This window comes from Athene cunicularia, assembly GCF_003259725.1.
Source record: "Athene cunicularia isolate RWA chromosome Z unlocalized genomic scaffold, athCun1 chrZ_part1, whole genome shotgun sequence".
In the NCBI taxonomy this organism is placed as follows: Eukaryota; Metazoa; Chordata; class Aves; order Strigiformes; family Strigidae; genus Athene; species Athene cunicularia.
This window is the reverse complement of record NW_020799142.1, coordinates 17764369-17787141: the sequence shown is the minus strand read 5'-3', so window position 1 is coordinate 17787141 and position 22773 is coordinate 17764369. Positions and strand designations below refer to the sequence as shown.

The following is a 22773-nucleotide window of genomic DNA, read 5'->3' as shown; positions in this document are numbered from 1 at the left end:
CAGCCACCCTGCGGGCCACCCGCACCCGCCCGGTGGTGGCGGCGGCGCCAAGAGCTCGGCCACGGTGAGCCGCAACCTCAACCGCTTCTCCACCTTCGTCAAGTCCGGCGGGGAGGCCTTTGTGCTGGGCGAGGCATCGGGCTTCGTGAAGGATGGGGACAAGCTGTGCGTGGTGCTGGGACCCCGGGGCCCCGAGTGGCAGGAGAACCCCTACCCCTTCCAGTGCTCCATCGAGGACCCCACCAAGCAGACCAAGTTCAAGGGCATGAAGAGCTACATCGCCTACAAGCTGGTGCCCAGCCACACCGGGCAGCAGGTGCACCGCCGCTACAAGCACTTTGACTGGCTCTACGGGCGGCTCGCTGAGAAGTTCCCTGTCATCTCCGTGCCACACTTGCCGGAGAAGCAGGCCACTGGCCGCTTCGAGGAGGACTTCATCTCCAAACGTCGCAAAGGCCTGGCCTGGTGGATGGACCACATGTGCAGTCACCCCGTGCTGGCTCAGTGCGATGCCTTCCAGCACTTCCTCACCTGTCCCAGCACGGATGAAAAGGCCTGGAAACAAGGCAAGCGCAAGGCTGAGAAAGATGAGATGGTGGGTGCCAACTTTTTCCTGACTATCAGTGTCCCCACAGGCCCTGGGGCCAGCCTGGACTTGCAGGAGGTGGAAAGCCAGGTGGATGGCTTCAAAGCCTTCACAAAGAAGATGGACGAGAGCGCCATGCAGCTTAATCACACAGCCAACGAGTTTGCCCGCAAACAAGTCACTGGTTTCAAGAAGGAATACCAGAAGGTGGGGCACTCCTTTAAGTGCCTCAGTCAGGCGTTTGAGCTGGACCAGCAGGCCTTTTCGACTGGCCTCAACCAAGCCATAGCCTTCACTGCAGAAGCCTACGATGCCATCGGGGACCTCTTTGCAGATCAGCCCCGCCAGGATCTAGATCCTGTCATGGATTTGTTAGCGCTGTATCAGGGGCATTTAGCCAACTTTCCAGACATCATCCACGTCCAGAAAGGTAAAACCCTTACATGTTTTCTGAAATGATGAAGTTTTACCTGTCAGTGGTATGCCCACAGATGTAGGGACCGGGGGCCACGTTTGCCCTGCATCTGGCTTACGGGCCTTGGGTTAAATCTTTCCGTGTTTACTCAGGTAAACTGTTGCTAAAAATACAAAAAAAAAATACATGTTACAATTTTCGTTCTGTTCCAAAGGTCTAGGCATAGTTGGAAATTTTACTGGTCAGAGATTGCAGCATTTGGCTGTGTATCTCTGAAAGAAACCACAACTACCTAGAATGCTGACACGCTAAAGATTAATGGGCTTGTTTACAAACCCTGGAAATCAAGTGGTATGAAAACATCTATTACTCTTTGATGTACCTTGGGTATCTTAAATCTGATGTAGTAGATAATAAATATGAAGTAATCTGAAGATGCAGGTACTTCTCGGATTGATTACCTTGTTTGAGGTGCACATGGTGGTGTGTGCATTTTGCAGTGTCAGGAAGTCAGATGTTTAAAGCTGCTGCGGTTCTCAATTCAGCCATGCATTAAACTCTTGGTGCCTTCGAAAGAATAGTTGTCTGCCACAGTGTTCTTGGTTGGAGTTGTTCATCCTCTGCCCTTATCATGAAAAATTGTTGCTGACCTGTTATCCTTTCAGCATCTTTCTAGCTGAAACAGCTTCTGAGGTTCAGATTGTTTTGTATGATGCTTTGTGATTTATCAGAGAAAAAAAAACTGCAGAAATGAATCATCTGCTGTATAGCTACTAAGACTTGGTCAGATAAATAGAATTTTGTAGCACTATATATGTGTAGATTATTTCCCTCCCTACTGTGAAATTAATGATATTCTTATATTCTTCACCATTCTTACAAGACTAGCCCATCATTTGTTCTTTTTGCTGTAATATTCCTTAACTGTAGTTTTCAACTTGAAGACCCAGGGGGATGTGGGGATTGGAGCTGTAAAAGAGACCAGGAAAACATCACATATGCTCTGCAGAAATGGGTGTGTGTAACAGTTACCTGAGAAAACGCATGAAATGCTTTATTGAAAATTGTTTTGGAGGTTAGTAAGTGGAATTCTGCATCCCAAGAAGCAGCTCTTGAATTGTCACCCACGATGAATCAAGTCTTTTCACCCTTACGTGACATTTCCAGGTTTTTTGCATCTGGAACAGTACCTTGAGTTTGGTGATAAAGGATTTGGAAGATTTTTTTCAACAGATCAAAAAGGCAGGCTTCCAGGAGGTATGCATTATTGCTGGGAAAATCTGAGAAAACAGAGGGTAAAAAGTGCACAATTTGTTGTTACCTAAGAAAGCAAGCATTTAATAAAAATTGCATGCATCAGAGTTTCTGTTTTTCAATTTTCCTGTTGAATCTTGAAAATTGTGAGTGGAAGCTTAAACAATCTTAGTATTATTTCAAAGAGAAAACGGAAATGTGCAATATAAACTTTGAAGAGTTGTTCTGCTAGCTGCTGTGGCATTGTGTTCTCATAACTTTAAAGTATTTTAGGTTTGAGAGAAGGGTGGCCTTGGCAAATGCATCCTGTTTGGGAGTGTAGCATTTTGAAGTGAGTTGTCAACTAATAATCGAATTACCTGTAGGCTTCTGGAAAAAAATGAAGGGAAAGATTTTTCTGGTGTAAAAACCCAGCAAATTATATATACTATTTAAATAATATATCCTCAAGCTCTGAGGCTATATAGAGTTCTTCACTGAAGTATTTTTGGAGACAGGACTTTGAAGAGAGGATTGGAAATAATAAAATACGCACTTGACTCAACGCTGTTTCTTTTATAGTTCTGTTTGAATTTGTGCTTACTGGTTAGGTTTACCTTGCTGAATTGGAAAAAGTTCATTTAAATGAGCACCCACTAGAGCAGTGCATGCGTGTGATGTGTGTAGAGTTTATTTTGTGCTAGAGCACTGACCTGGAGCTGGTTGGAGAAGCAGTCTGCATGCGGGTGTTAATGTTCCAGCACCGCTGGGCTAACGCTGCCTTCAACACAGTATTATCTCTGGTACATACTTGCCATCAGAAAAAGTCATGGGCTTGAGGGGTTGGTCTCTTGAGTGTCTATGTTCATGATAGGAACAGTATTAGAACTGGGTTACATGTTTGTTGTTGTCATTCCTGTTACGAAACAGGCAAACTGGAGGAAGACTGAGAGGAGGGTGTTTTTTACACAGTGTATATTGCTACGTTATTACTATTGTTACTTACATGTAAGAAGATACAACTTTTACATTTCAAATTGTAAACTTCAGATGAAAATATGAAGTTTGGTGTTCTTACAACATGAGAGCTTTCTTTTAGATTTACTATCTGACATAGTTGCTAGTTCTGAGAATTATTGTCTGTATAGACTAAACAAGTATCTGGTGATAATAGATTATCAAAAAAATAGAGTTGATCCATGTTTTTTTAAGTGTTTTGTTTTCTAGTGTACAACTTCTTTGTGCAGTAAAATGACCTCAGAGTGCCCTTAGCATGGTAGAAACAGCAGCCTGATTGCTGCATTGCTTACATGGCTGTGCCTTTGAAAAGGTGAAATTCGAAGTTAAGAGCAGTTCTCCTTTATTTTGTACATAATGCTAATATATTGTCCACTTGGGATACAAAGCAAGGCCTTTTCTAGACTCCCATTTCTGTATTCCCCTAGACCTGAGAAGGACCGAGAAATCAAGGCAGCTGTGCCCAAAACATACCCATGTCTGTGGCTAGGATATTCAACTGCATTGTCCTGTTATGGGTTTGCTCTACCGCAGATAGCTGAACATCTGCTGAATGTGATTTGGAAGTGTGTTTTGTGGTATAGACTGAGAAGTTCACATGTCTGGGTTTTTTTAATCATTTCTGCAACTTCTGCAGAAAGAAGGACAGAGAATCTGTAAGTCAGAGACAAAAATTTTTCTCCATTTGGGCTTTGTCTTTTCTCCCAGAATTATGAGCCAAAACCATGTAAGCCCCGCTGTTGCTTTGATCACGTATCAGCAGGAATATATGTTAACTGTTGTGCTTTTAATTGCTCTGGCATCCAGGTCTTTCTGCTTCCTGTGCTGAGGACATCATACATGATCTGAAATGTGCAGAAAGGGATTGTTGATTTGGTCATTTGTGTAAAACATGCGAACCAATAGACTGTGGGAATATATATTTTCAAACTGTTATCTTATTAATGTCGTAGTATTTTATGAAATCACTATAGCTTCAATAGCAGATTTTTAAAGATTCCTTTACCTCTGCCTCCTTCATCTTGAGCACCCAGTGTTTAAGGAATTTTCTGTGAAGGTGGGAATAGGAATAAGTCCCTGTACTGGAAGAGGCAGCAGAAGGATTTGAACTTTCCTGTCCCACATGCCAGTTGAGGATCAACTTGTCAGTGCTTTGTGAGAGACCTTACCACGTTTCATGTGCCCTCCAGTCCAGGTCTGAATATTCATTCAGTTGAGCCCTACAGCAAAGGATGCACCGAACTGGAAACCCCACATTTCCATCTGGAAACACTTGACTGCAGTGGTCACAGACCGTATCAGCCCCAAGGCATACATGCCTTACAAGTGACTTACTGTTTTATAGGTTTTATTTGGAAAACTAAGCAATTAGATGAAAACTGGCACCTGTGGGGAGTAGATGATGACAGAGTGATATCTCAAGTGTCTAAGCTCCCAATATGTGGATGAATCTAGCCCTCAACTGGCCCATAGGTAAATGCTTCTAAGTGTGTGCATAAAAATATTCCTGTGCATACCTGTGTTATTTTGAGAGGAAGATCCAAATATGTTAGACACATATACTTGTATTAAATTTTCTTTAGCATCTGATAAAACATTTGTAGAAGAGGAATATTAAGTTCAGTAGGTTCAAAAACTGAGCTGCACTTTTGTCATTTTCTTCCACAGAACTGTTGTATCTTTCAAGAAATACTAGATTTGATTGCTTTAATTTTGAGGGGAAAAAAAAAAAAGCAGCCTCTGAACTTCATTTGTAATGGATAATGCCTTCTTTTCTGTGTTTTTAAGTAGAGTCTATTCATGGAAATTCCCTAGGCATTCTTGGCAAAATAATGCCTAAATATTAATTGCTAGAGCTTCATTCCACTGATGAGATCTTCTGACTTCAATAATCCTCAACACTGCAGGCCCATGCAAGTTCTGGTTCAGAAAATTAATGCACATGTGAGAATTTGTGATAGTGTCTGCTAGTACTCTAGCTCATGTTTGTCTGGCTATCTTGTCTTTATATTTGCTTTGTGAGAGCAGAGAAGTTACAGGTTTTCAGATTTCTTTCAAGTTTTATTTGAGGAGTTACAATAAGTGACCTCTTGTGATTCTGAAAGAGGAAGAAATACTTATTTGCTGTTTCATCTCTGCTTTCCAGATTTCTTCTTACTCTTAATATTATGATTTTAATGCTAGAGAAACCTTTGGTTATGATTTTTGCAAAACAGATTTGAGAAAGTGGTCTAAACGTTTTCTAAGATGTGGGCAGTAATTCTGTTTCTTCTGCATGCCAAGATTTAAACCATTTTTTAAAAATATCTGAATGACCTTTTTTCTCCTTGATCACCATTTGTGAAAAATAAAATAAGGCAAATTATCTTATTTACCTGAAGCAAACTTGATTCTCGACACTGACTTTAAAGTATGTGCTGGGTGTGGTTTTAGAATATTTTACAAAATTACAGGTGAAAAAAACATGCCAGCTGAAATGCATCAAAATTTCAAGTATCAAAAAACCCAAACAGTATGGAAACCTGGAACTCTCTGTAACATTTTCAGCAATGTTTTATTTTACAGGGGGAAGGGAGGGGTATGTGTGTTCACAAATAAATCAGACTGCTCAAAATTCACATGTAAAATTTTATATCATAGTTTTCTCTTTTGCTTAATTTCTAACATCTTAAATTTGTTGTGTAGACATGGTTTTTCCATTCCTGTTTTTGTTTTTATCCACCTTTTTTTTTCCCTCCCTCTGTCCCTCAGATGCATACACTTGCATGGGGTTCAACTCGGTTAACTACTGGCTAAGAGCTAGGCATGTAATCCTAGCCAGATGACCCTTACAACAGTAAAAAGAGATGGGTACCTACATTTCATCTGTTTAAGGACTTTGATGAGAAAGGATGGGCTGCTCCAGGATGACTTGTATTTTTCACCCTGTCGGCCTCCCCACTTGCTGTTAACTGTGATGATGTAGCATTGTCTGCTTCCTGCTGAATAAGCCGATATTGCCTCTTAGTATTTGAAGGTAACCTAAGGAAAATTGAGACTTTTAGATAGCTAAAACATGGAATAATCTTAATATTTAAAGACTGCATAAAACTAACTTCCTTGGTGTGTGTAAAATCAGAGGACAACAATAAACAAGACTAAAATTGAGCAATACCTGAGGATTAAACAAAAAAATAAAGAACTTCTATGCCCTGTCTGTCTAAAAGATGTGTAAGTCTTTTTAAGTATGGTTGGGTTTTTTTTCTTTTCCACCCGCCCCACAATCTTTTTTTACCTTAGCTTTCTAAGGGAAAAAGATTTTATCCTGTCATCTTTTGAACTGTTACCTGCTAGCCACACATATAATGACAGAAAGACATTTCATAGCTGGTAAAACCCCTATGATTTTGATCTCAAAAGCAGCTGGTAGCAGAGGAAGAGTATAACTGTTCCTCTCATGGGACAGACTGGAGGCATCACGGCACACCAGAAAGCCTATCCAGACTGCCCACTTGGTACCACAAGCTGGAGAGGTTTTGCTCAGAGCCCACACCTGTAGTAGGTTTGGCCACAGACAGTACATTATCAACTCTTCTGCTCTTAAGGATACAGTACTTACGGGGCAGTAAGGCCCTGTCTCCTGGGAAAACCTTGTGGGCAGCTAGAGAGTGGCAGGACAGTGTAGATATTGAAGAATTTAAAATTATTTTGTAGAAAGAGGAAATAATTTTATTTCAAAGACTGTGTAATACCTTTTCAGCTTAAGTTTATGAAGAATCTAGATTATGAGAAAAGGTTGATTGCCCTTCTTCTGCAGCTGAGAGAACTCCAGGTCTTGCTAAAAGGACTTGAATACAAACAGGGAAGACAAGAATTGGTAGACTGAAACTGGAAAGTAGCTCCCAGAGCACTTCCAAATCTTTGTAAGCACTTTATCAAGACCAAACAAGCTGGCTGATTTTTTTATTTTGCAAGTCACCTTTGAAACAAGGACATCTTTCAGCCTTTCCAGCATCTTTCCATGACTTCATTGTTAGACTTTGTTTGAATAGTTGAAGTGCCAAAGTTAATGTGTGCACTGTATAAACTCATCCAGCTGGTACCTTGCTTATTTTAAATTGCCTGGTTCAAATAGAAAAGAATTTTAAAATTCTAATAAAAAACATTAAATCATGTTTGGCTTAGCCCCCAAAACATAAGTCTCATCAGCAGACTAGAGCAAACAAATGTCAAAAACTTTCCACACAGTCTTGTTTGTATCTTTCATGAAGGCCATGAGGATTTAAATAATTAAAAAAAAAAAAAAAAAAAAAAAAAAAAAAAAAAAAAAAAAAAAAAGAAAAGTGTGTTTTAAATTTTGAAGTGGAATGTCATTAAATCAGTGACAGAATACATACATTTAAACAATATGTTCAGTTCCTGTCAGTGACTTTGGGTTGTTATTGTAGCAGAGCAGGTAGAAGTGTGATGGTTTCAGCCTTTGTTTTAGGTAGCTACACATCATGGGTGGACAGCTTCTGTATTCATAATGAACTAAACTACCCTTTTTATGCCTACCTGCAATTCTTTCATAGTGTGTAAAGCAGACACATACTGTGATTAGGAGTTTACATTGCTTTTTTGTCCCATGGTAAAAAGCAACTTGCTATTCTATTTTTTTTTCAAGCTTACAATTTTGAATCTTTATATACAAGAATATCTGTGTTGGCTAACTAGCAGTATACTGGAGAAATATTTTACCAAACCGTTTTGATAATGGTAAAACTGTTTTACCAAATATCACAATAATGACACTACATTTTTAAGTTGCTTGCAGTTTCAAACTCAAAGAGGCAGATCCTTTCCTCCTAAAAAGGCAGACAGTTTTGTTCTGCCTTTATAAAACTATAATATTCTATATGTATATTATAATATGTACTATATTTTGTTAATTTAATAAGGATATCTATTTGCCATTCTAGATTAACATATTGTAACAGTATATAATGCATAGCATTTCTTATATATAATATGAATAGAGCATATTATTATAATGTTCACGTGTTCTGGTTTTATATTATATATTTTAATTGGTTACATTAATGATAGTTTACCTTGTTTCTTTTTGTCTTTGCACAGCTACTCAGCATTCATGTTTCTAAGAGAGAACATTTAAAGGGTGCTAGGGAAAAAGTGGAGCAGTATCTGCCTTTTATTTGGTTCTTGTCTCTTTTCATGTGAATTTATGTTAAACTGTTTATGCATGTTGTAGTTGCTTGTCTTAGGACATTAGTGGAGCTAAGCAGATGGTGAAGGACAAGCAAACTCCATAATGGTGCTTACATCCATTTGAACTGTGACTTAAATTCATCTTCTGTAGATCCAAAGGAAATATTTCTGCTGATATGCTGTTAATGAAAATGTTTTACTGAAAATTAATTATATCATGCTTGCACAGCATGATTTCTGATTAGGTTGTTGTCTTGAAGTCAGCTTTATGAAAAGGGCATTTACAAAACCTATTAAGAGTCCGTAGTGTCATTCTAGCAGAAAAGCACCTGTTCTTAGCATCCTAATTGGGAGGAACTAGTGCTCAGAACCTGTGACGACCAAACTGTAATAGACCAACTTGAATTCTGGAAAAAACAGAGATTTATCTTAAAAACCTTTCTGATGTCTCATTTAGGTGTAAGCTAGTAAGAAGTACTTAAAATCACTGAAAGGTTTCATCTTGGTACTCCTGCAAATTGTGATTGCTTAAATTTTCAGGTGTGCTCACCCTGACAAACATGACCGACTTTCTAATGGGCAAATGTACCATGTTTCTATTGAGCAGCCTAGTTTAAGTTTCACTCCTTTCTGTCCCTCCCTGTCTACAGTGTCAGCTGAAGCCATACTGAAGAAAAACTCCTTAAAAAGTACATGTGCTTGTCAAAAAATACGGACTGTCTTAGACGTGGGCAAAATCAGCATTACCTAGTGTTTGCCTCTCAGGCTGTGGTGCAAAACACTACCTTTGTAATAATGGACAGCAATATACACAATTTAGCTGGATTTTAACATCAAATTATTCCTGACAGGCCCCATTCAGACATCACTCTAGGTACCAGCAGAGTCAGAACTACTTATGAACACAGTGTAAACATGCTTTAGCGTCTGAAATAATTTCATTTGTTTGCTTAAAACACTGTTTGTGTGCAACACATCTAAAGATACATTAGTTTTAAAGTCACTGCATTCAAGATTTGAATGGAAAACCTTCAGTCCGATTTTGCAGGTTTTTTAATGTGTTTACCTAGCACAATGGGCTCCTTTGGTTTGTTAACAGGGGCAGTGGGTGCAATAAACTGATAATTCTGTAATCTTTCTTTCATTTATTTTGCCATCTTGCTCTCATCTCATATATCAACTCTTTCAAGTGCAAACTATGGCTTGTTGCTCACATCAGTGTGGCGTAGTGTGGCCCACCAAAACATTCATATTGGAGTTGCTGCACACCAAAGCTTGTGATTTCCTCTGGGGCACTCTGGAACTGAAATGCACATTGCCAATGTGATAATTTAAATATTTTTCAGTAGCATGAGCATTTTGGAGCCTCTGAACATGCACAAGTATGATTACAATCGTTGTAGAGTTGGATAAATAAATTAGCCATTCATGCTCTTCCAATGTGTGTGTACAGCAGCTGGCAGATGTACAATGTGTCTAATATCTATGTACAATGAATCTAATCAGGTCTTAAATGTTGCATTATTTAAAATTTTAAAAAATATTAGTTAGACATGTATAGTATCCATTAATAGCTCTTTAAAATTGAGTAACTTGTGATGCTGTGCATTCTAACACCATCATTAATAGGTTACATATTAATTAAATCAATGTTTATGCTAAAACCACCGGATGAGTTAATTAAGTTTCTGAAATCTCTAGCAAAGACTGTTTCATTTATGCATGATCTCTGAACTGTGTAGATTAGAAGGTGGTTTCATTTTGACCTGAAGAATGCATCTCTGGGTGACAGCTTGCCATGAATTTTGCAACGTGGTAACTGGAAGAACAAATAATTATGTTTGATGTTAATAATTCTGCAGTCAATGTTAACCTACATGTTAACACAGTACTATAATTTATGATCTTAGATTTATAGGATAGTATTCTTTTATTCTGGGGGTTTTTTTGAGCAATGGGCAACAATATAATAAAAAAATCTCATTTTTTAAACTGTAGTTAGGCTACAGATTCTGAAAGCATTATAGCCATTTTCATGTAACTATACAAAAATCCTGTAATGCATAAGTAATTGTAATTTGATTATTATTATTATTTTTCAGTATTTCTAACTTTCACTGTGGAAAAGAGAACATTGTTAAAGAAAGTAGCTTTGCACCCTTAAGGAGAGCATAATCTTTGAATTAAAAAGACTGGTTTTGAAAAGTCTGTTGTGTTGGCATTTTCAGAAAGAACAAGTGACTCCATAATTTTGCCTTTGATGTTGGCGATCACTTGCTTTTTTCTGTTTAAAACTGTAAAACCACATTTTAAAGTAGCAAGTCTTTTCTACATTAATTACTGTAATGGTACTTTTTCCCTGTGACATTTCTTTTACACAGTTCAGTGTAAAAGACTGGAGAAGTCGTCTGGTTTTAATTTCAGACAGATTCCCATTATGCTGCTTTCTGTTGTAGATCGTGGCCAGAAAATGTAAAGAATTTGCAAAATCTTAATGTAGGCTTCTTTTGTTAATCTGTGCTCAGAGCATTCTTGAGCAAATAATCTGTCAATGTAGTAAAATCTCTATTCTGCTACACACAATTTCGTCATTTCACTTTGAATTGAGATGGGGAAGTTTGGGGGCTTTTTTAGGAGTAGGATTTCATGTTTTGTGTAATCTCATGTGGTGCTGCTGCAATTTCCCTTGTGTTGGAGCTAATGATTGTGTAGCCCTGGGCTGAGCTGGATCGCATAACTAAACCATTGATAAAACTAAGCCACCATCTCCCAGCCCTCCAGGCCAAATGCAGTTTTTTATTGGATTAGTCATTCGAGTCATCCCATAACAACATCTTTGCTAAATCTGGTGTTAGTGGAACTGCCATGTAGACAGGCTTGTTCTGGCAGAAGTCTGCTGGATTAGTGTTTCCTCCACAGTTGTTTGTTTCAGAAAGAGGGTAAATCAGAATGCACATGGCCTGCCCAGGTTTTGCCTTTTCAAACCTTTAAGCAGAGTTAAATCATCTCACCATTAGATAAGGAAAAAGAAAACATATTTCTAGTTAACGTTTTCTGCTTTTTCATCCTTTGATGAAAGCAACATCATGAATATATTGTTTTCTTCCTTCCTTTTAGAGATTCTGTCTCATATTAGAACAGTGTCTTGTAACGGAAGTAAAGCAAAGGGAAGTGTTAGGCTAGTTCAAAGCTCTCCCTTCAGTAGCATGCTTTGAAGGACACATCATGCCTACTGTTTCACCATTTAATGTGATGGGCAGGTGAATGGTGTGGAAATGTAAGTTGTTTTACTTTCTAGTAAGTAGTGCACCAAATTTTATTTTGTAGCTTGATGACAGCAGAAAGATGGAAAATTGTTTATTGCCCAGGTCATTCTGTTTGCACAGGATTTCTGAGGTACAACTGCTGAGAGATTTTCCTTGTCAAACTTGGATGTTTCTTTGAAGATCACAGTGTTTTCTGACCCTAGCGGTCCTTCCCAGTGAGGGAGCTATCTCTCAGAGGAGCCTTCAGACTTCAACCCAGTGTCTTGCTGTTGCACCAAACCGTGTTGGCTGGGGACTTCACAGTGGTCAAGAATATGGCACTTTTTAGTTTTCCCACAGTTACCACTGATGACAAGGCCAGAACCATCACCCTCCTTGTGTTTTTTTCCATTCTGCCTTTTTTCTGTCTGTTGTCCTTTTCAACATATTTTACAAATAGGGTCTACCGATATAGTAAGTACACGTTTGTGGTTGGAGCAGTCAGTGGCCAGGTGCCCCATTTCTGTCCCTCTGAACAGTTACTGCTTCTCCCCTGCAGCATGACCAGCATTGCCAATGGTGTGCTGGCCTGTGCTCACCTCCCTTCTGGCAGTTCCAGAGCCAGCTGGGGAAAGGCAAAGAGCCATCATGTGAGGAGCAGCACATACTGTTGGGCTGGCATCCAGCTCACTGCTACAGTCTCTCACTCTCCCCAACCTCCATTAAAAATGTTATTTCCAGAAATAACGGTCTTTGTAAGATATTAAGAGGAACACCAGGATTCTTTGTTGTCCCCCTGCCTTTGCAGTTGTTTTGCAGTAATTCTTTAACTTGAAGTATAAAATAAAGTAACAAAAATATGGGTATTTGCTGAAAGAAAGAGTTGTAGTCATCATTGGCATACATGTAAACTTATCTCACTACTAGTTAAAAGAGACTATTTGCTCTGTTTTAGCATACTTCATCACTGAAGTGAAAGAAATATTTTAATGACTGCAGAGATAAAGCCATTACAACTGTAGGATCTAAAAAATTAACTTATTGGCTCCTACAAGCTGGGTGATTTTTTTGGTTCAGTATTTTGGAGTGAGATACTGAAGACATTGGTATATTGGTCACTTAATGGTCACCAATTTTTTGCCTTCTGGTCACATTGCAGGCAGCAACTTGGACTTGTGTCATGTACACTAAGCATGAAGAACCAATATAGGTCTGGGGGCTGGTAGCCTGATCATACCTTGCAGTTGGAGAGCTTGGAGACACATATTCATCAGCATGGGTTTACATGTATATATGCGTAGTTGAAGTGTGGAGGGAGAGTTGAGTACAATTTCAAGGACAGTTTCACACCTACCCTTTGTTGATGCTTCACACAATCTCAAAGCATATATCAGTGTAATAAAACTGCAGGTGATGTGAAAATATATTGTTTAACCCAAACCTGAGTGCTCTCAAGTTCAGGAATTCTTTTATTTAATTTTTATGAATGTATATGATACTTTCTGCCTCACTGCAACCTCTTGTTTGTATCGGCAGCTTACTGACTCAATACACTTCTTTTTTTTCCTAAGCTTCCCCAGCATCCATTTAAGTTGCTATTTGTATTGTGTGTTTTATAGCTTGGAAGTATTTATTTCTAGCAGGAATTTTATGTTGCCCCTGTCTTCTTGCCTGCTATCACAATAGTATAAACGCCCCTTGTTAAGTGTGTTTATATCATCTTGTGTTGTCTAGTCTCATACTTCAAAACAAGCACTGAAACCTGCAAGTTTCTCTTAAGTCCTTAGCAGCATTCAGTGAGCACCACTGTCTGTTTAACATCAGGCTTTGGACAATGAAAAACAGTATTCACATCTGCTTTCCCCCACCTTTATAAACAGAAATAGATGTAGCACAGCTTTTTGCAGCATATTTGATCCGGGCCCTCTTTGCTGTTTGAAAGCTAGTCCTGATCACTGGAACATGATCTCTTGACAGAAGGTCATTTCATCAGAACACAGGCTTTAAATGCATGGGCAAGACTTTACAGAATCTTTAGAGCTGGAGCTAAAAACCCCAATAATTTATTTTTATGTATTCCATCCCTCTGGGAACAGTGCATTAGTGAATATTTATTCCAGATATGTATTCAGCATATTTCCTTGAGCTAATATGCATTAGGATGTGGCTCCTTCTGTTTCTTTTCCCTAAAATGTGTGTTTAAGCCTTTTCTAGGGCTGCCATAATTCTGCTTTTGTTTTTTTTAAATACATCTTGTGGTTTTGGATTGTCCAAACCAATACTAGATGTTCACATCATTAAATTCTGAAACCAAGAAGTGTTTCTGCAGATTTACTGGAAGGGCCTTGTTCAGCCTCAGCAGTGGGAGCTGGGAGATGCTGGTCTAGGTGCTGAGGGCGATGAATAGATTCGTAAGGACAGAGGTGGGGAAGTCCATGATGTGCAGCCTCGGGTGAAACAGGTCAGGAGTTGCAGGCTGGGAGGCATTACAATGGGACCATCCACTACTCGGGCATCTCTGAGCAAGGTCCTTGTTTTCAAGCAGGGATGCATGCAAGGGGCTGCTCCCTGCTTCCCAATTCCCTCACCCTGTCCTCCCTCGCTTCACCATTAGAAACCCACATGGATCGTTGCACTCTTGACATCAATGAATATCTGCTCTGGCTCAGAATTTTGCTCATGCAGATTAAAACACAAAGGATGTAGGCTACAGAGAAGCTTTTGGGAAAAAAAAATGGGATGAAATATGGTATGTTATGATTAGTAGAGCTTCTTGCAAAGTCATGCAAAATAACAACACCTTTTTCTAAGATTTACCAAAGTCTTGCAAATTTTGGTACATGGTGAAAAAATTAAAAATTAAATTTTACACCAAATGATCATTTGCTTCTTAAAGCACATGGGCTTTTTCTTTGTGTTTGGGAAAGGTTCTTTGATTGTCCTAAAATAAGATTCTTTCCCCTCTTAAGTTATTTTAAGATTGTTTTACTAATAATTCAACAGTTCATTTGAAGACACTTAAAAAAAACAAGCAAGTTTATACTTGGGCATATATAAGCTTTTGTCATTCATTGTCAGCATCCAGTTGTCGACTGTTCAGGTTTAAAGAAAATTCCACTACAGGACCAATATGAATACATATGCATTAAGAGAGCAGTGTTAATGGTTGCAAATTTTCCCCTTAGAGTCCTTTTCCTTATTGCAATTATTATTTTTGTAATGGCAAAATAATGTATAATGCATAGTGTGTCTACCCTGAAGAGCTTTAGTGTTTGGTAATTTGTGTTTTTTTATTGATGTAAGATAATTTGAAGATTATACATGCTCCAGAATTTAGTTATGCTTTCAGCTGCTGATTGCTGTAAATTTCAGTATTTTTCTTCCAGTTTGGTCATTCTAGAAATAACATCTAAAGCTGTTTCCAACATCACAACTGGGGAGTTGTAATGTTTATTTAACCAGCTCCATCTGGCTTCCAGTAAGTCCCAAATTTCAGTTTTTCACAGCCATGCATGGATTCCTGCCATGCCCACAGAACACAGAGAAAATTTTTGCTAAGCCTGGTTTTGTTTGTTGAAAGAGGCATCCTTTTTGCAGAAGAGAGGATTAAATATTTTTCAGATCATGCCCTACCTCACAGATTTCTCACTCCTTAGAGAAGAAAATGCAGATCTGGCACACTCACACTGCTGGCACCACTGCATGCAGAAAGGGTTTTTCAGTAGTGGTTTTTTGGGCCAGGGTGGTGATGGTGAGGTCAGTCAGCTGAAACAGCCAGTGCCAAGCTTTTAGCCACCACCATGCTGGCATGCCATGGGGGACAGGAAGGTGTGGAACCCCACTGCCACCTCGCAGCCCCTGGGCAGAGCCACTGCCCTTACTTCGGGCAGCTCTTTGATGTGACAGGTTCAGAGCGTGGCCTCTGCTATTTGACTATATCAGCCTCGGTCATGCAGCCTGTGGTCTATACTTGCCTTGTTAACAACCCCCCGACACAGTTTAAAAAAGAAAAGGAAGATCTTTTGTATGGTCATTCTGAAAGTATATTACACCGTAGGGGAGTTTCTTATGCTCATGACTGAGAGTTCATACCAGGGCTACAGACAGGAGTAGCCATGTACAGTACAGTGTAAATGCAAATTAAGCAGAAAAATGTGATTTTAAGAGCAAAGAAGTGCTGATAAGAGAGGAAGTTTCTGAGCGTTTGCATCTAAAAACACCCCCTGCAACAGTTAACAAGTTGTTCTTAGAAGTTGAATACAGTCACGCATGCTTCTCTGATCTTAAGAACTCTTGATTTTGTTTATAATGCAAGACACAACCCCCGTTTCATTTCAAAAATGCAACAAACTCTTTTTCCCTAAGTGTGCCAAATCATCTGGTATTTTAACTTACTTCTAGGAAGAGTGTACCTTGACCCTCCATTCCACCTGACTGCCTGGTGCAGGGTTGGAGATGGGCAGGGAGTGAGCTGCAGCAGGCGGGAGAATGTGAGAAGCGCATCACACAAGATTGAGTGAGCAGTAGCCATGCTCCCCAGTTGCCTCCCAACCCATGCATGCAGCAGTCCCAGACATATCCATGCACGAAGTCATGCTCCAGATCTGAATTGCAGAGGTGTGTCAGGGCAGTGTGGGGAGGCACATTCAAAATGGCTTGTTAAACGGGCACAGGAAGGAAAGGGTGAAAGATAGTATTACTGCTGATGAACTGCATTTTTACTAAAGGTGTTTACTACATGCATGGATTCAGGCTGACAAGAAGACAAACTTGGTCCCCCAGCAGACAGAGTGGAGGTTGTCCTCCCAGAATATATAGGCAGAGAGGTTTCTCTGTTAGCTTGTTAGCTAATGTCACTGTAGGGAGTACAGAAGAGCATTTCTTAAAGGAAATGTAAAGGGAGTCCTGTCAGTGAACTGTAGTCATGTGTATGCTAAGAAGTGTAATTTGAAAGAAAAAATTTTAGAATTTAGTTGAAGGAACGAGTAACTTAAGCATGATCATAAAGGGTGTGAAAAATGTCCTATCGCTAACATCTTGTGAGAACATTAAAGCTGTATTGTTCTGATTGGTTTTAGTTATGTGAATAAAATATGCATGTAATATTTAAGGCAAAGAAGTTGCTCTACGGGAAATTGAGTCCAAGAAAATGAATGTCTTAAAACATATCTTGGTAGATTAATAATATGGGTCTTTTTGTAAGTTTGTCTATTTGTAAAAGGAGAACTGTCGGTTCTTTTGTTCTGTTTTTCTTCTATCTCTTACAAGACTGTGTTAGGTCTACCTGGATGTCTGTGACTATGAAATAAATTTTTAGATTCTCTCGTACTCACTTAATTTGGGGTATCTGTAGTGTAAAAGCAGAATGGTATATGTCACGATTCAGATCTCCTTTTGGTGTTTCACAAAGATTGGGAAAAGTGATGTTTCACAAAGTCCAACTTCTCCAAACGAAGTCCAATAATGAAGTTATTTTTCTGGTGTTTTAGTAGGCTTAAATTGATCTGACTAGTTTTCTAGTGCTCTATTTTTTTCTCACTACCAGTGTATTTATCAGTTATTCTCCGAAGGATACCATCTGATATTTAAGATTGCAAAATACATGTTTTACTAACATTTGCAAGCTAGAGCCTTAAAAAAGTGTGGATTTTTTTAAACAAGATTCACTGTTCTGTGACTTTTTAATATGAAAAAGCTTTTATGCTATTCCTTTTCATTATCATATATATATATATATATATATATATATGCAGACATATAAATATATTTAGAATGAGTGTAATACAAATCCTTGGTGTTATTAAACCACTTGTTAAAGTATGGTAGTCAAGTCTACCTTGTCCTCACAATTATTTTGTTTTGTTCTTTACACAGGAGCCCTTACCAAAGTAAAGGAGAGTAAGCGGCATGTGGAAGAGGGAAAGATGGAGCTCCAAAAAGCTGAGGGCATTCAAGAACGCTGTAACATTATTTCTTTTGCAACCCTAGCAGAAATTAATCATTTCCACAAAATTCGTGTGAGGGACTTTAAATCACAGATGCAGCATTTCTTACAACAGCAAATACTCTTTTTTCAAAAAGTGACACAAAAGCTAGAAGAAGCTCTTTACAAGTATGACAGTGTTTAATCTCTGAACTTTGATTTGTCTACTTCTCTCAGCATGAACATGACCCAGGTGGCAGAGCAAATACTGCTGCTGCTGTTGAAGAACTGTTGCCAGTGGTAGACGGTGGTACAGGGATGGTTTTGTGTTCACCTGGAACCCCAGTTTAATCTCCGATTATGTAGAAAGGAAACAGTTATAGGGCTATGTAGTAGAAACAGTACCACAAATTGTAACTAAGTTATACTGTGTATGCCTACACTACCATTGTAACTTTTTTGAAATAATGAGTATACTATTTGCCTTATTGCTTTTTGAAATATGGTATTTTAGTGCATACTTTGTAGACCTCAAAACCCTTTGGGTCTTTAAGGAAGTTGGCTGGATAAAAGCCTGCTTCAGATGCCTTTTTACTTTCCTAGATTTGGATTTCCTAATTCAAACTATTCTCTGTTTACAGACTCCTACTAGAGCAGCTATGTGATTCTGTGCCTTTAGAATCTATTTTTCCTTTTCTAGTAAGTCACATTTTTATGATTGAATGAATGAAGGGTTGATGCCTGTGACAGGAACTGATTATGAAACCTCACACTGACTGGAAAAAAGTCAACTGCCATCCAGTTTGCACAGCAAGTACTGTCTTATGACAAATGTTGGCTCAAAAAGGAGAACTTAAACCTATTCACACTTTCCCTGAAAATGGAGACTACTTGTTACATGTACTAGGATGTTAAGCACATATACGAAAATACACCACTTAATTTCCTTTCCGAAATGAATAATACAGTGAGGTGATTTTTTTAGTGTACAGCATGACTGTGAGTGGAAATTTGAAGAGCTAGCCTAATAAAATTTATGTTTATCAAGGGGATATGAATGCAAGCTATTTGGCTAGAACTTTTCTTAAGTTTGAAATTATCTGTTTGTTGTTGTTTCTGATTCAGTTTAATTTCAGACTTGCATCTGCATTGCCAGTTGTCTGAATTGAAACTCCACTGTGATTCATTAGTTTACTAAGTTAGAAAATTTTCAGGGATGTTCAGTAATAGAAATGATCTAAAATAAGTCTTGGCTGAACTGACTTGGAAAACAGGTGGCATTTTTATGTTTGTAACACTCAAGAATTAACAGTTGTCTTAATTTTTGTGTAAATATTTTTGACAAGCAGGGTGCATTTATATATACATAAACACTATCTTTTAAAGATTTTTCTGGCTTATTTCCCTTGAATTAAGTCTGAAGTATGTGTTTCTTACCTATTGATTTCCTTCTTATAGGTCAGTATGAAAGAGGGATTTTATTTCTTTTTATTTTCTTTTCTTTTTTTATTTTCTTTCCTAAACAAAAATAACAAAACCTCCCAAGGAAGCAAAATGTTTACTTTTTTGTTTTTAATTAAATTAATCAAAGATAGCTTAAACAAATGAAAGCCTGGAAAAGGACATTAAGCAACAGTTACATTTAGGTACAAATCATTCCTCACCTGTCAGCAGAAATGTTCACTTCTTTCTCTCGATCATGTGAGTTTCTGTAGCTTAACCCCACACCTCTGTTTTAGAGGAATAAATGTAAGAATATACCTTTGGTTTTAATATTCACCCCCAAATGCTTGGAGATTGCTGTTTTGCGCAAGTTGTGTTTGGCAGTACTTCTAGTATGTACCCAAAGAAGTAAAATACAGAATAATGAAGAGGAAAAAAACAGTATTAGTAAAAGAAGGGACAACTGGTGAGGAAAGACTCCATTTCCAGGCTATTAAAAGAGTGCTGCAAACCACAAGGTTGACCATAAAATAAGGACCATAGTCATAGGGCTGACTTGCTCATTATCTTCCTCATGGTGTCTTGTTCTACATTCAAAACTCACCACTTCCCCTAGTAGCTCTTCCCAGCAGTAATCCAGCTTCCCATACATTATTTAATTATATGAGATAGTGATGAGCTAGGTTTGAGCTGAGTTCCATGGCTTGTGTTTGCTTAAGCCAGATACTGTTTTATTAAATGTTTTTGCAGTAATCAGACTACAATCAAATTAATTCTACATGAAGGTATTAAGATCTGTTCAGAAATTGATCTTGGTCCACTTAAAGTATTCTAGGACGTTATAGTATTAACGACATGTACATGTCCAGGAGGAAATTAAGCTGTGATATGTATACATTAAATATTATCAGACAGGTACAGTTTTCCAAAATAAACTGTCATGGCCTTCACCTTACGTTCTCATTTGTGAGTTTCTGGGGCAGGGGGAAAGTGGGGTGCTAATTGGTTAAACTTGATGTACTAAAAAAGCTTGACTGGAATCCTGGATCTGAATTGTTGCAGAGTTCAGAAAGGTTCAAATCTGCATCCATGTGAGCATCGTCCTTTTTTCCACACATTATAGAGTTACAGTTAAATTGATGCAGGAAACCTGAACTCCATTAATGCTTACTGCATTATGTTAGAACTGTGGTTCTAATTTTATTTGGAACAAGTATGACATTAACCACTCATGACTGACAGACTACTGGATGGTGTGGTCTGAGATCCAAAGGTAAAGGGAACGTATAATGTGTAGCACATCGGAAGCATCAGAGGATGTCTAACAATTCTTTTAAATAAATTAATGTGGAGGAAAGCACATCAGCTCTACAGCATGTTAAATGCCCTTTTTTTTATTCTGTTCTTGTAATCTGGTTTTGATGCGTCAGAATTTTTACATTGACAGTAAGTATAATATCTGGTATACTTGGTGGTTGGAGAGGTTGAATTGAAAGCTGCAGGAAGATTTCACTGAGGTACTGGTTTCTGTTAAAGTGCTGATTCCAATGAAAACTGCAGAATGAACCCGTCAGGGGAATATATCAATTCAGAATCACCAGCAAGTAGATTGCAAATAATGTTTATATTCAAATTGCAGGGTTTATATTTAGAAATTAACAACCTGCTAAAATGATTAGGTTGTGTTGATTCCTAACCCTTTAGTCATCTGATACTTGCTGAGGAGGCAGTTGTCTCTATGACTTGTGCATGTTTTCTAGATTCTCTCTACCAGTTTCAGAGTCCAGCAGCATGGTACACTTGATTTTGAAGTGTTGTAAGACCCAGTTTAGAGTGATCAGTAGGAAAATTACGTGGTGATGAAACATTCAAGACAAGTGCCAACAAAATCAAACAAAAATTGAAAATGGAAGATGTTGCATATAGAATTGGTAAGTTTTTAGTCAACTGCCTGCACTGAAAATGCCTACATTACTTGGTGAAGCACAGGTATCTTACAAGAGCCTGCTTCGAGTACCTTATTGTTTTGCCAGACCTTTGCTATTCCAGCTAACATCTTCTGTGCTATTCTGCTCCAGCCTGAATTCTTCTAGGAAACTTAAATGAAAGTTGTTCGGCTATTTCTCAGGAGGAGATCATAAAAATAAAAGCGTTTTTTTTTTTTTTCTCTGATATTCTCTAAACAGTTTGGCTAGAAAGCTTTAGTTCTTTCATACTTTGGAACTTGAAATTTGGCAGACATGTTACCTTTTGCATCCTTAGATATGCCTGCTGCACTGCCTATGAAAGTTTGTCCAAATATTACCACATTAAAATAAGGTTTCTCTAGGACCTATTGTGCTCAAGTCTGACATATATATTTTCTGTAGCTCTGCTCTGCTCCAAGCAATCTTGGTTCTAACCTCAGTCAGCAGTGCCTAAGTGAAACTTTCCCTGTAACTGTTTTTCCATTCATCGAGAGGCGCTGAACCTCCCTGGACAGAAGTTGATTAAGGAAGCTGTCAGTAGGTCATGGTGTGGCTGCTCTTTGAGCCTGGCCAGGGGAGGAGGGAAGCAACATCCTGGAACACAAGTTTGAAGCTGGGCTTTGCAGCTCCAGCAAGGTGGAGGTCAGAGTTGGTCGCTGAGGAACACATGAGGACAAAGATCAGAAAAGGGCGAGGGCAGAAAGCCCTATGACTACAAAAGCCTGTTCCTCCAGTCAATGATTATACCTTGGTCTTCCAAAGCATCCATGTCCTTTTGCTGTTACTAAATAGAATGAGCAGGCACAAAATGTGTAACTTAAGTTCTTCTAGTGTTGAGGATGTCAACATTTTGTTGCTCTCTTTAGAAATTACTGTCTTTGCTCCACAGTCAAAGGTCTGATATGGCAGTTGAAAAGTTTAACTCTGTTGACGAACTATAGATTTCGGGGCTTAAGGTGATGCTGTAATGCAGGTTTTGTAAGGCAGAACCATGAGTGTCGGTACAGCTCCATATCTTCTATTATCTGGGGGTTTTTTAGGACATTTCAGAATTAAAGTTGCCTGTGTAACTGATATATCAAGGCACATCATGATAAACGGTGACATAACTGGTTTACCACCACTTCCCTGCCTGATTCAGTGCACAGGATATACAATGGTCTCCTAGTCAACTAAGGTCTTTTCAGAGAGGGTGTTGTATTTATAATCCTTACTTCTTTTGCAGCATCAATTGTACTCTGCACAGTGAGGAAGACAGAAGGAAGATCAAGTAAGGGTGTCCCTCAGCCTGTAGTGTGATAGCCAGAGAACTCAACTCTGTCCCTGACTGTACCTGACTTCTGTGTAATATAAGTCACAGAAGATAAGTAATATGTATGAAGGATGTGCTCTGCATTTTGTGCAGGCTTGAGTTTAAACCCAGAGCTTACCCTGAAAAAAGTACTGGGCATTCGCAGTTTTCACTAAAGGTTGTGGACATTCTGATTTGAATAGGGAAAATGCTGCAAAATGAAAGTTCTCTAGAAAAAAAAAATCAGGAATTCATTTCTTTAAGTAGACCACCACAAATTAGAGGACACATAATCTATCAGGTGCAAAAGAGAAATAATAAATCCCGCTCATTTTATTGAAATGTTGTGAATATAAACTTGAAGCAAATTTTCACATGTTGCTTTATTAAGGTTTAAAAAACTCATCAAACCCTCTTAAGGAAATTAATACTTTGTCTTCAGAATAAGGTGTGAATATTATTTGGG

The 22773-nt window shown here is 38.5% G+C and overlaps 1 protein-coding gene across 1 annotated transcript in view; it reads left to right on the top strand.

The window, feature by feature from the left end:
* Positions 1 to 19619, top strand: part of SNX18 (sorting nexin 18) — a 20508-nt gene extending 889 nt beyond the window's left edge. Inside the window, exons 2-3 of the mRNA XM_026865791.1 lie at positions 4 to 1016; positions 17558 to 19619. Of these exons, the coding sequence (XP_026721592.1) occupies positions 4 to 1016; positions 17558 to 17811 (1267 nt within the window). The 3' untranslated portion in view covers positions 17812 to 19619. The remainder of the gene's footprint in view (positions 1 to 3; positions 1017 to 17557) is intronic.
* Positions 19620 to 22773: the final 3154 nt, after the last annotated feature.